Below are 10,784 nucleotides of genomic sequence, written 5' to 3'. Positions count from 1 at the left end.
CAGGAGTCGCCAGCAGTGGGGCCTTCCTTTGAACCCTGCTTCTTGACCAGATGCTCTGCTACGTTTGATTTTCTTGCCCCATTTTCTGGAGTTCATTATTATTATTATTATTATTATTATTATTATTATTATTATTGTCGGTCACGGGGCTTGAACTCTGGGCCTGGGTGCTGTCCCTCAGCTCTTCAGCTCAAGGAGAGTGTTCCACCACTTGAGCCACAGCGCCATTTCTGGTTTTTCTCAGTAGTTTATTGAGACAAGTCTCACAGACTTTCCTGCCCGGGCTGGCTTTGAACTATGATCCTCAGCTCTCAGCCTCCTGAGTAGCTAGGATGACAGGCGTGAGCCACCAGCGCCCAGCGAGAAATATTATGTTCTATGATCAGAGGCACAGAAGCACTGGGCCTTCATGGTCCCCCCAAGAGTCTCTTCCTAAGGTCTCACTGTGTGTGGGCGCCTAGAGTCCTGTATCATTAATTGATGGAGTCCCGGTGTATTTTTGACCTAGCTTCCTTTTTTCTTTTCCCTCCCTCCCTCCCTCCCTCCCTCCCTCCCTCCCTCCCTCCCTCCCTCCCTCCCTCCCTCCCTCCATTCCCCGTTCCTCCTCCCCTGCCCCCTTTCCCAGTCCTGGGCTTGACCTCAGGGCCTGCACACTGTCCCTGAGCTGCTGCTGCTTCTTTTTTTTTTTTTTTTTTTTTTGCCGGTCATGGGGCTTGAACTCTGGGCCTGGTGCTGTCCTCAGCTCTTCAGCTCAAGGCACACGCTCTACCACTTGAGCCACAGCACCACTTCCAATTTTCTAGTGTTTTATTGGAGATAAGAGTCTCACGGACTTCCCTGCCTGGGCTGGCTTTGAACCGAGATCCTCAGAGCTCATCCTCCTGAGTAGCTAGGATGACAGGCATGAGCCACTGGCACCCGGCTTTCCTGAGCTTCTTTTGCTCAAGGCTAGTGCTCTACCACTTGAGCCACAGCACCACTTCTGGCTTTTTCTGTGTATGTGGTGCTGAGGAATGGAACCCAGGGCCTCATGCATGCAAGATAAGCACTCTAACACTGAGCCACCTTTCCAGCCCCATGATTCTAATTTCTATAATGCCATGTGGCAGGTGAGGTAACTAAGTGTGTGTGTGGGGGGGCCCAAGTTGGTTAGAGATGGGGAAACTGAGGCAGGCAGGGAGCCTTGCTTGGCCTTGCCTCAGAGAGATGAAGGCAAGGTTCCTTCCGCCATGAGGGGAAGGCCATCCTGTGAGAAGGCCTTTGCTGGTCCCCACAGCGCCCCCTGCAGGATGCCCTCCCTGGGGTCAGAAGGGCAGAGAGAGTCAGGCCAGTGGAGACCTTTCTTTTCTTTGCTTGGTTCTAAGCCCCTGGAGGGCAGGGCCAGGCCTCCTCTCTGCTCTCGATGACACTTCTGCTACCCCGGGGGCGGGCAGCTGGAGCCCTAAGTCAGAGGCTCAGATCCTCTGTCTACCACGCAGCTTGCTGGCTGCAAGACCTTGTACAAGTCACCGAATTCAAGTGACTGTTTCCCCACAGGTAAGAGAGGAGCTGTCAGGTGGGAGCCCAGCTCCATTGACCGTCCAGATTGCTGGGATGGGACAGGAAGCTGGGCAGTCGCAGCCTGCATGGGGCTCGTGTGTGCCCTCCGGGCCAGGTGCTAGGAAGTGGACACACACACACACACACACACACACACACACACACATGTTGCCTTAGATGGGTTAAATGCGAGAGACTGGGGGAGAGGGCGCTGTGAGCCGCAGGGTGTGTGGGAGCTTGCCGGCTGACCACGGACTGGGCAGCTTAAAGCAGCAGCGTTCACTCTGCTGTTCTGGGGTGGAAGTGTGGGGCAGGGCCTGGCTGGGGGGTGGGGGCTGCGGCCGTGTGTCCCCTGCAGCATTAGCTCCCGCGCTCAGTCCTGGGCCTCCCTGTCTGCGCTGCCTCCTGCCTGGTGCAGGTTCGAATCTGTGCTCGCTCTTCATCTCAGGCCCCAGTGGTGGGCTTAGAACCCCCACTGCCAGGCCTCCCCGCTTCCCTGGGTCCCCGCTGGGAAGATCTGATTCCCAGTGAGGTCCTGTTTGTGGATAAGCTGGGGTAGGGCTTGAGCGTAGTTACCCTGTGGGGTTGGGGTACCAGTTCACAGCGTGAAGTGGGCGCGGGACAGCCGAGGGGGCCCCTCCCACCCAGCCCAGCCCACACAGAGCTGGCTCCTGAGGAGTTCTCAAACTGTGTCCCCCTGGGCACTGGGGTTCCGCAGAGAACCCTCCCTCCCCTCCCCCTCTGTCCCTGTCTTTGAAGCATGTGACTCTGCGGACACAGGACACCCGCACCCAGTGTCTTCCTTGGGGCCCCACCTAGATTTTCCATGTCGCTCCTCTTTCACCCTCTGCTTTCCGTGTCCACTGAAAGTCATTCAGCTTGGCCCAGAAATGCCTGGTGTCGGATCCACTCTCTGCCACAACCCAGGATGAGACCCGGCCGCCAGTGCCAGTCACGCATGGGACAAGACCAGCGTGGTAGCATGGGCAGCACACACAACCCGAGCCTGCCTCAGTTTCCTTAACTGAAAACTAGGGGACCAAACATCTTCACGTGTATGAGGGGCACTTGGGGTCTCACTCAGACTCTGTCAGAAGTGTTTGGAGGAATCTCACGCTAGTTGTCATTTGTACTGTTACTTATCATCCCCCCCCCATCCACTCACCATCCACAGCCATTCATCTATTCCCTCCTCCCTCCCTTCTTCCTCCTCCTCCCTCTTCCCCCATGGGTCTGCGTTCAGCTGCAAATCCACTCCCGGGAAGCTGTGAAGGGGGGAAGCGCCCTCTGCCTTGCCACCTCTCAGGCTAGTGGAGGCCCAGGCCTCTAATTGGCTGGCCCAGGTCTTTCAGCCACTTCTTTGCTCTAGCAGTGGACACTTGTCTGACCAGGGTCCCGGGGCTGGAGCTGAGGTTCAGTGGTCCATCACGTGTCTAACATGTGCAGGCGGGGGGGGGGGGGGGGAGAAGGAGAGGAAGAAGGGGAAGCAGAAAGGAAAGGAAAGGTGCTTTCTTTCTTTCTTTTTTTGCCAGTCCTGGGCCTGAAACTCAGGGCCTGGGTGCTGTCCCTGAGCCTCTCTGTGCTCAAGGCTAACACTCTACCACTTGAGCCACAGCACCGCTTCTGGCTTTTTCTGTGTATGTGGTACTGAGGACTCAAACCCATGCATACAAGGCAAGCACTCTACCACTGAGCAACCTTCCAGCCCATTGGAAAGGTGCTTCTTAAAGGAACACCCCCGGTGCTATTAGAGGAGGAAGGCACAATTCTGAGCTGGCCTGGTGCACACAGGCTCGCTAGATTAGAAGCTTTGTGTTGTTAGGAGGTTGAGGGATTGAAAGGATTGGGGCGGGTTGTTGTCACCGCCTTTTTCCTGCTGTTGCTGGCATGGCCCCTGGCCTGTCCTGCAGACCCGAGGACCCCACTTCCTCCTGGGACCTGGCTTCAGTGTCCCATCCCCCCATCCAGACTCATCTGCTGCCCCCAGAGTGCTTGCTGGATACACAGTGAGCAGTATGGAGGAAACAGAGAGACACCAGGACTTGCTTCCCAGGCCGCCCTGTGCCTGGAGCTGGGCCTGTGGCTCTGGGTTGCCACCCTGGGAGCACCTAGCAGGGTTTTAGGGTCCCACACCCAAAGACTGTTTAAATCAGAAGTCATCTGTTGGGGCTCAGGTAGTAGACCGTTTGCCTATCTCCCCACGGAGTACTCACGTGGGGCCCGGGTACGGAGCTCCGTCCCAGTGCGGTGGGAACCCCCTTCACAGAGGGGTCCCTGGCTCCCGAGGCAGAAGCCTGCCAGGGGTGGGGCTGCGCCCCGCGAATGGCTGCGCGCCCAGCACCCGCCGCGGAGCAGGTGCCTGGCAGCTGTTCAGGAAGTGCACGTGGGACAGGATGCCCGGCCCGGGCAGACAGACCCTTGGTGCAGCTGCTCTCCCAATCAGTGCTCCCGACTCATGAGACCAGCCACAGTGCTGGGGGGGGGGTCTCCAGGATCCCCCCTCCCCCATCACCCTAGAACTGAGATGAAGCTGGAGCGGCTCGCCCACCCAAACCACGCCCTCAGCCCTGTGCGAAGCCCAGCGTGGGTGCTGCCTCCCCCTCCCGCTTGGGCTGGGCGCCGGTGGCTCGCGCCTGTCATCCAGGCTGCTCAGGAGGCTGAGACCTGAGGATCGCGGTTCAAAGCCAGCCCGGGCAGGAGAGACCCTGAGATCTGATCTCCAATGAACCGCCAGAAACCCGGAAGTGGCGCTGAGGTAGAGCGCTGGCCTGGAGCTGAAGAGCCGAGGGGCAGCGCCCAGGCCCAGAGTTCAAGGCTCACGACCGACCGAAAAAGAAAAGGCCACTGGGCTGGGCCTGAGCCCAGGTGTCAGGAGGACGGGCGTCTGGGGGGAGCGGAGCGGAGCTCGGCCCCGGCTCCGCGGGTGGCGGGCAGCCGACGGCACTGCGGGAGCACGTGTCTCTTTCCCACGCCGGGGAGCGCCGGGAAGCCGCGGGGCCCCGGGGTCCGGCGGGCGGGAGGCCGGGTGGGGGGTCCCGCCGAGCCCGGGCCCGGGTCTAACCCAGACCCGGGGGGGCGGGGCCGGCGCGCGCGCGGCGCCCCCTCCCCGCCCCCCGCGCGCGCCCCGCCCGCCGCGCGCCCCGCCTCCCCGCCCCCCGCGCCCGCCGCCCGCCCGGCCGCGCGCCCCGCCTCCCCGCCCCCTCGGCGGGCGGCAACAGGTGGCTGCGGAGCAGGAAGCCCGCGCCGCCGCCGCCGCCGCTCGGCTCCGGGCGCGTCCAGGACCCGCTGCGCCTCCCCCGGGAGGAACGCGACCCCCGGACGCCCCCTCCGCGGTCCCCGGACCCGCTCACCGCCCCGCCCCGCGCCATGGACGCCCCGGGGCCGCAGCCCGACCCCGACGCGGGCGGCGGCGGGGGCGCCGCGGGCCTCGAGCCCGGGGGAGACCCCCAGGACGAGCTGGACTTCTCCATCCTCTTCGACTACGACTACTTGCCCGGCGAAGGTCGGTGCCGGCGCCCCGCCTGGCGCCCGGGCCGGGACCGGGGCCTGGGGCGCGCGGGGGCCTGGGGGGGGCTCTGCCCGGGAGGGAAGGGCAGGGAGGGGGGGGGGGGAGCCGGCCTGGGGGGGCTCTGCCCGGGAGGGAAGGGCAGGGCGGGGGGGGGGGAGCCGGCCTGGGGGGGCTCTGCCCGGGAGGGAAGGGCAGGGCGGGGGGGGGGGAGCCGGCCTGGGGGGGCTCTGCCCGGGAGGGAAGGGCAGGGCGGGGGGGGGGGGGGAGCCGGCCTGGGGCCACTGCCTCCCCAGCGCCTGGGGGGCTCTGCCCGGGAGGGAAGGGCGGGGGGGGGGCGGAGCCACAGGTGCGCCCCCCATCTCCCCATGGGGGCGTCCAGTCCGTGACCTCCCAGGTGGAGGTGCTGTTAGCCGGTTGGGAGAGGCCCTGCGTTCTCGGCCTGTGCAGGGAGGAGGCGAGGGGAGCTAGGCTGGGATCCCAGGAGCCGGGCCTCGTGGTCCGCTCTCCTCCCCGGGCCTCGGGTGCCCGGGCCGGCCACGGCCGCCCGGCAGGGCCTGGCGAGCGGGTGGGTGGGGACTCGGTGTTGAAACTGAAGGAAGCGCCGCGCGCTGGTGCGCGGGTGGCTTGGCTTTGGCACCGGGAGCCAGTTTCCTCTGTGGGCTGCTGCTGGGAGGACACACCCACAGGGGACCTGTCAGGGCTGCTCTGTGAGTGGTGAGCCCGGTCATGGTCGGTGTCTGGGCGCGGGGGGCCGGGGGAGCAGGCCCGGCTGACCCAGCTCCTTCTGTCCTCCCGGGTGTGGGGGGGGGCGCGGGACTTCCCCAGGCCTGGCCAGGGTTCCTCTGACATTTCACGTGTTCAGCAGGAGGGAGGAGGAGCCAGCGGCCAGGAGGGAGGGGGAGGAGGAGGATGAGGAGGGTGGGAGGAAGTCCTGCACACAGCCCCACTGTATTTTTTTTTTTTTATGGTTAGCAGGTTGTCTTGGAAAAAAAAACAGAGAAAAGCAAAACAAAAACCCAACCAGGCTTCCTGATTTTGACAACCCAGCCCAGGGGCCTGTTCCTGCCTCCCAGAAGCCCCTGGCCTGGCCGCGCCTGGCACCCCGCTGTGCTCGGTGCCGCTGTGCCCGGCTGAGTTAGAAGTATTAGCTGTCTCCTGATTGGTTTCCTGGCTGCCCATCTTTGGGGAAGGGCTGGCTTTGACTTTGGGTATCACCTTCACTGGGCTTCCCGGGAGAGGGCAATTAGTCACAATTCTGTGTTTTGGCTGGAGATGGAAATAATTAGCCAACAAAGGAGCGGGGTGTTGGAGGATTGCAATCCTGGCTTTGAAAAGATACAATTAGGAATCTGTAACTCATCCCTACCACCATGTCAGTGGTGTTTCTCTCAGACAAGATGAAAGGCCCCTCTGCCGAGGATTAACACAGCCTTCCCAGATTCACCATCAGCTAACTTTTTTTCTTCTCTTTTATTGAGGGGCAGGGGCGGAGGGCGAGGATTTTGGGGAGAAATAGTTTCCAAGTCCAGTCTCATGGGAGGTACTTTTTACAGTTGTTTTTGGCAAGTGGACATCAGGTGGTATCTTAATGATCAGCCACGATGGAAGCACAGAGCTTTTTCTTTGTCTCTTAAAATAAACTTTAGTTTTGGAACAGTTTCAGATTTATAGAAACATGGTAAAGATAACAGAGTTATCATGCACACAGCCAGGGGTTTCTTCCTGTTTGCAATGTCTTACCTTAGTATGGAACATTTTTTTTTACATGATGAACCAATATTGTTATTAACCGAAGTCCATACATTTTCACATTTAGAATGATTTTGATTTTCTATGACCTTGACAGTTTTGGTTAGCTATAAAGTGACCCTCAATTCATTCATTCATTCATTCTTTCTTTTTCTTTCTCCTTCCTTCCTTCCTCCCTCCCTCCCTCCCTTCCTCCTTCCCTCCTTCCCTCCTTCCCTCCCTCCCTCCTCTTTCTTTCTTTGGAGAAAGCATCTCCCTGTGTGGCTCAGGCTGGCCTTGAATTACCATCCTTCTGTCTCAGCCCTACTGAGACAGGCGTGCATACAGGCATGTACCCAGCTACAATTTGTGCAAATTGTGTCTTCCCCCATGTTTTTTCCTTATATTACAGTGGAGCCATGGGAAGAAGCCCACAAAGGTAAAGTGCCCTTCTCACCCGACGATGCTAAGAGTGCCTGGGAATGTCATGTGACTGGCCACTGCTGATGTTTAGGGTGCATGCCTGCATCACGTGATTGGCCCCTGGTGTTCACTTTGACACCTGCTGGGAAGCCTTCATGGGGTTTCTTAGTCCTGAGCTTTTGGAAGGAGGCGACTGTGTGAGGCCCACACGTAGGAAATGGAGATTTGTGCTCTAGGATCTGCTGGCCAAGCGATGCCCCTTGGTGGAGATCCTGGCAGCACAGAAGACGTGGCCCCTTGGGGGGGGGAGAGGGCACAGGGTGAGCTGTGAGCGGCCTGGTGCAGGCCTGGGCCTGGCAGTCACCCTCTCTGCTCCTGCGCGAGTGCACCCCTGAGGGACAACACCTGCCTTTGTTTTGCATTTAGTGACATGCGTGTGGCATTAGCTTCATCCTGGGCATGGGCTTGGGAAAGCCACGGAAGGGAAATGTAGCCACTGCGCAGACAGCACAGTCAGAGCAGGCACGGGATTTAGGGCAGTCTGGAGGTTGGCTTTTTTTTTTGTTGTTGTTGGTTGTGGGGCTTGAACTCTGGACTTGGGCACTGTCCCTCAGCTCTTCAGCTTAAGGGAAGTACTCTACCGCTTGAGTCACAGCACCATTTCTGGTTTTCTAGTGATTAATTATTAGAGATAAGAGTCTCATGGACTTTCCTGCCCGGGCTGGCTTTGAATGGCGATCCTCAGATCTCAGCCTCCTGAGTAGCTAGGATGACAGGCGTGAGCCACCGGCACTGGCTGAGGTCGGCTTTTCTCCTGGGTGGTGCGCCCTGTGTAGTGCCTGCCCCCCCCATCAGAGAGATCAAATGGATTTCTCAAGAATGCAGAGCAGGTAGCTAGTGGGGCTGAGCTTGGGCCTGGATTCCTCTAGAGTCTCCTCTAGCCCCCGTTGGCTGAGACATATGGGCAGCGGTTGGCAGGGGCTGGGGCCATGGTAGACAGAAGGGAACAGGAGCAGGCAGGCCTTGAGCGCTGCTTCACACTGGGCCTGGACACTTGCAGGATTCATGTCAAAGCCATTGACAAGGCTGTAATTTGTCACTGGTATTTTACTAAGCTGTCGCTTTTTTTTTTTTTAAATGGAGGTGATGAGTTAATATTCACTGGCTCATCCAACTCTAGTGTACCCGATGATCTTCTTAGATCACGGGGGGGGGGTTCCACAGAGGGTCAGGCCCAGCTCTGCCCTCCCTGAACTAGGGAGGGACTTCCTGGGGCTTCGGGATTGAGGTGCCTGTCTTCTATTACGTTCAGGATGTGTCCACCGTTCCTGTGTCCCGCGAGCTTTATTGGGAACAGGAGCTGAGTTACATCAAAGGCTTTGAGCATGTACACAGCCAGAGAAGGCTTCATTATCCCTACGTCTGCTCCCTCCTGGCTGTGGTCGTGGACTTCCGGTGTGGTGTAAGATCTCGTTTTCCTTAGGCCGGCCCCACGTTGGCTGTAGGGATACCCTGCTGTAAGCCTGTTCCCTGCTGGCTGTAGCTGCAGACTTCCAGTACAAGGGGCACCCCCCGTGGCTGTGCATGATTGTCTGTGGTGGTGACATTTCCTTGATAGTATTTAGGAGGATTTTTTGGCCACATTCACGTGTGATCTTGGCCTGTCCTGGGTGTGTGTGTGTGTGTGGCCCCTGTGAAGCCCGGGGGCCCCAGTGGTTCTCAGCTGCCCCCACGGCCACTGGGCTCTTTATGCTTTCCACTTCTACCATGATCAGTTTTGGTAAGCTGCATGTTCTTAAGAAACGATCCACCCGCCTCTCTAGGTTTTCCGACCTCTCTGCCTGTGTAGAGGGAGCAGCTGCTGGCTGTTGGGGGCCGGGCCTGCGGGCCATTTGGAAATGGAACACCCTTGTTGTCTGTATGCATTCAGTGGATTCTTGCTTGAGAGAGGAAGGTGGGCCTGGGACTCCCTGGTGGCCTCCAGCAGGGCCAGGATTCCCCTCCTGCCCCCCCCCCCACACTGTGTGAGGACAGACAGGCGGTGGGAGCTCTGACCAGCGAAGGCCCTCCTGCAGTTCCTGGCTGCCTAAGCCCTGGCGCTCACCTCTACAAAGGCCAACAGGCTGTCTCATCACGGTTCGCTGCCCTGTGAGCCACCAGCCACCGCGGTCACCGCCCCTCGAGGAGCTGGGGCAAGTCACAGATAATGCACAGGGATGACACGACCCTGCACACCATGTGTGTGTGCAGTGCACACATGGTCATGTGTGTGCACATAGGCACAGCGTACACATAGGTACACAGGGCTCCCACGGACAGAAGCTTGCACAAGTACATGCTCCGATGCACACAGACGAACGTGTATGGCACACAGTCACACACAAGCACACACGCGCCCACCACAGACATGCACTCCAGGGGAGAGCACACGCACACCTCACACATATGCCCAGGGCCCAAGTTCGCCCCTCCCCCGGGGCACTGCCTCTGCCCTCTTCCCAGGCATTCCAGACCATTCTAAGGGGGAGCTGCAGACTCTTCTGGGGCCTACCACTCGCGGGATGGTGTGACCTCCCTCCTCTAGCATGCACCCCAGGGGAGTGCTGGCTTGGGCCAGGCCTGTAGGTAGAGAATGGGCCAGTGCGGGCCCTGCCCCCGCCCTGTGGGCACAGCCTGGCAGATGGCTGGGCAGTGGGGCGCTGGGACACACCGGCTGGTGACAACTAAAAATCAGGTTCTGGAGCAAGAGCAAGAGCCACTGTCCCGGGTTGACTGAAGGCCGGGCCTGGCCGGGCCTGGGGAGAGTGCTGCGGGGGCGGGGCCAGGCAGGGGGGCAGAGGAAGTGGGGTACAGCGCGAGGTCAGGCAGGGGGGCAGAGGAAGTGGGGTGCAGCAGCCCCAGGCACTCTTCACACATGTCACTCGGCTTCCAGACTCCAGTTCCCTTGTTCTTTAGCTGGCCTCCGGCTTCAATTCGGAAAAGAGGTTCCTCTTGAACCCTTGAAGTGTGTCATTTTGGGGGGTTTCCCAGGGCTCCCACTTTGTAAGATGGTAGGCAGAGCAAGGGGGGTAAACGGTGGCGCTCAGGAAGTGGGGCTCCGCGTTGGGAGCCACGCACCGTGCATCGGAAGCGCGGGGCAGACCTGGGCCCTCAGCCCCGCACCCACAGACAGACCGACCCCCCACAGCAGCGGGCTGCCTTTGCGACCTGCGTGACTGCGCCATCACAAGCCCCAGCTCCCCGCGGGAGGGAAGCGGGGTTGTGCGGGCTTCCTCTTCCTCAGCCCCAGGGCAGGCCTGCTGGGCACGTTGTGCTGAAGGCACCGGCACTGAGCCTTGCTGGCTGTCTACCCGTGCCCTGGTATAAGGCAGCCAGCGGTCACTACTCATGAGCTCGCCCGGCAGGGGTCCTGTCCTCTGGGAAATGGGCTGCTGCTGGTGATCTGGCCCCTGCCCCCCCCCCCAAGTGAAGTCTCACACAAGCTGTGCGGGCTTTGGCCCTGCAGGGAGCACTGATTTGTGGAGCTGCCCTCGTCCCCTGGTGTCCTGGGTGCCCGGGGAACCCACTGGCTCTGGGCGGGGGGGGG

General features: G+C 60.2%; 1 protein-coding gene across 2 annotated transcripts in view; it reads left to right on the top strand.

Annotated features, from left to right (window-relative positions):
• The first annotated feature begins 4,778 nt into the window (after nt 1–4,778).
• Nfatc2 (nuclear factor of activated T cells 2) overlaps nt 4,779–10,784 on the top strand; it is a 76,839-nt gene continuing 70,833 nt past the window's right edge. For both annotated transcript variants that reach the window (XM_069990008.1, XM_069990009.1), the window contains exon 1: nt 4,779–5,041. In XM_069990008.1, coding sequence (XP_069846109.1) covers nt 4,906–5,041 — 136 coding nt within the window. In that variant the 5' untranslated portion in view covers nt 4,779–4,905. The remainder of the gene's footprint in view (nt 5,042–10,784) is intronic.

The sequence above is a fragment of the Dipodomys merriami genome, unplaced genomic scaffold, assembly GCF_024711535.1.
Source record: "Dipodomys merriami isolate MVZ:Mamm:240054 unplaced genomic scaffold, mDipMer1.0.p SCAF_39, whole genome shotgun sequence".
Taxonomy (NCBI): Eukaryota; Metazoa; Chordata; class Mammalia; order Rodentia; family Heteromyidae; genus Dipodomys; species Dipodomys merriami.
This window is presented reverse-complemented; position numbering and strand designations above follow the sequence as displayed.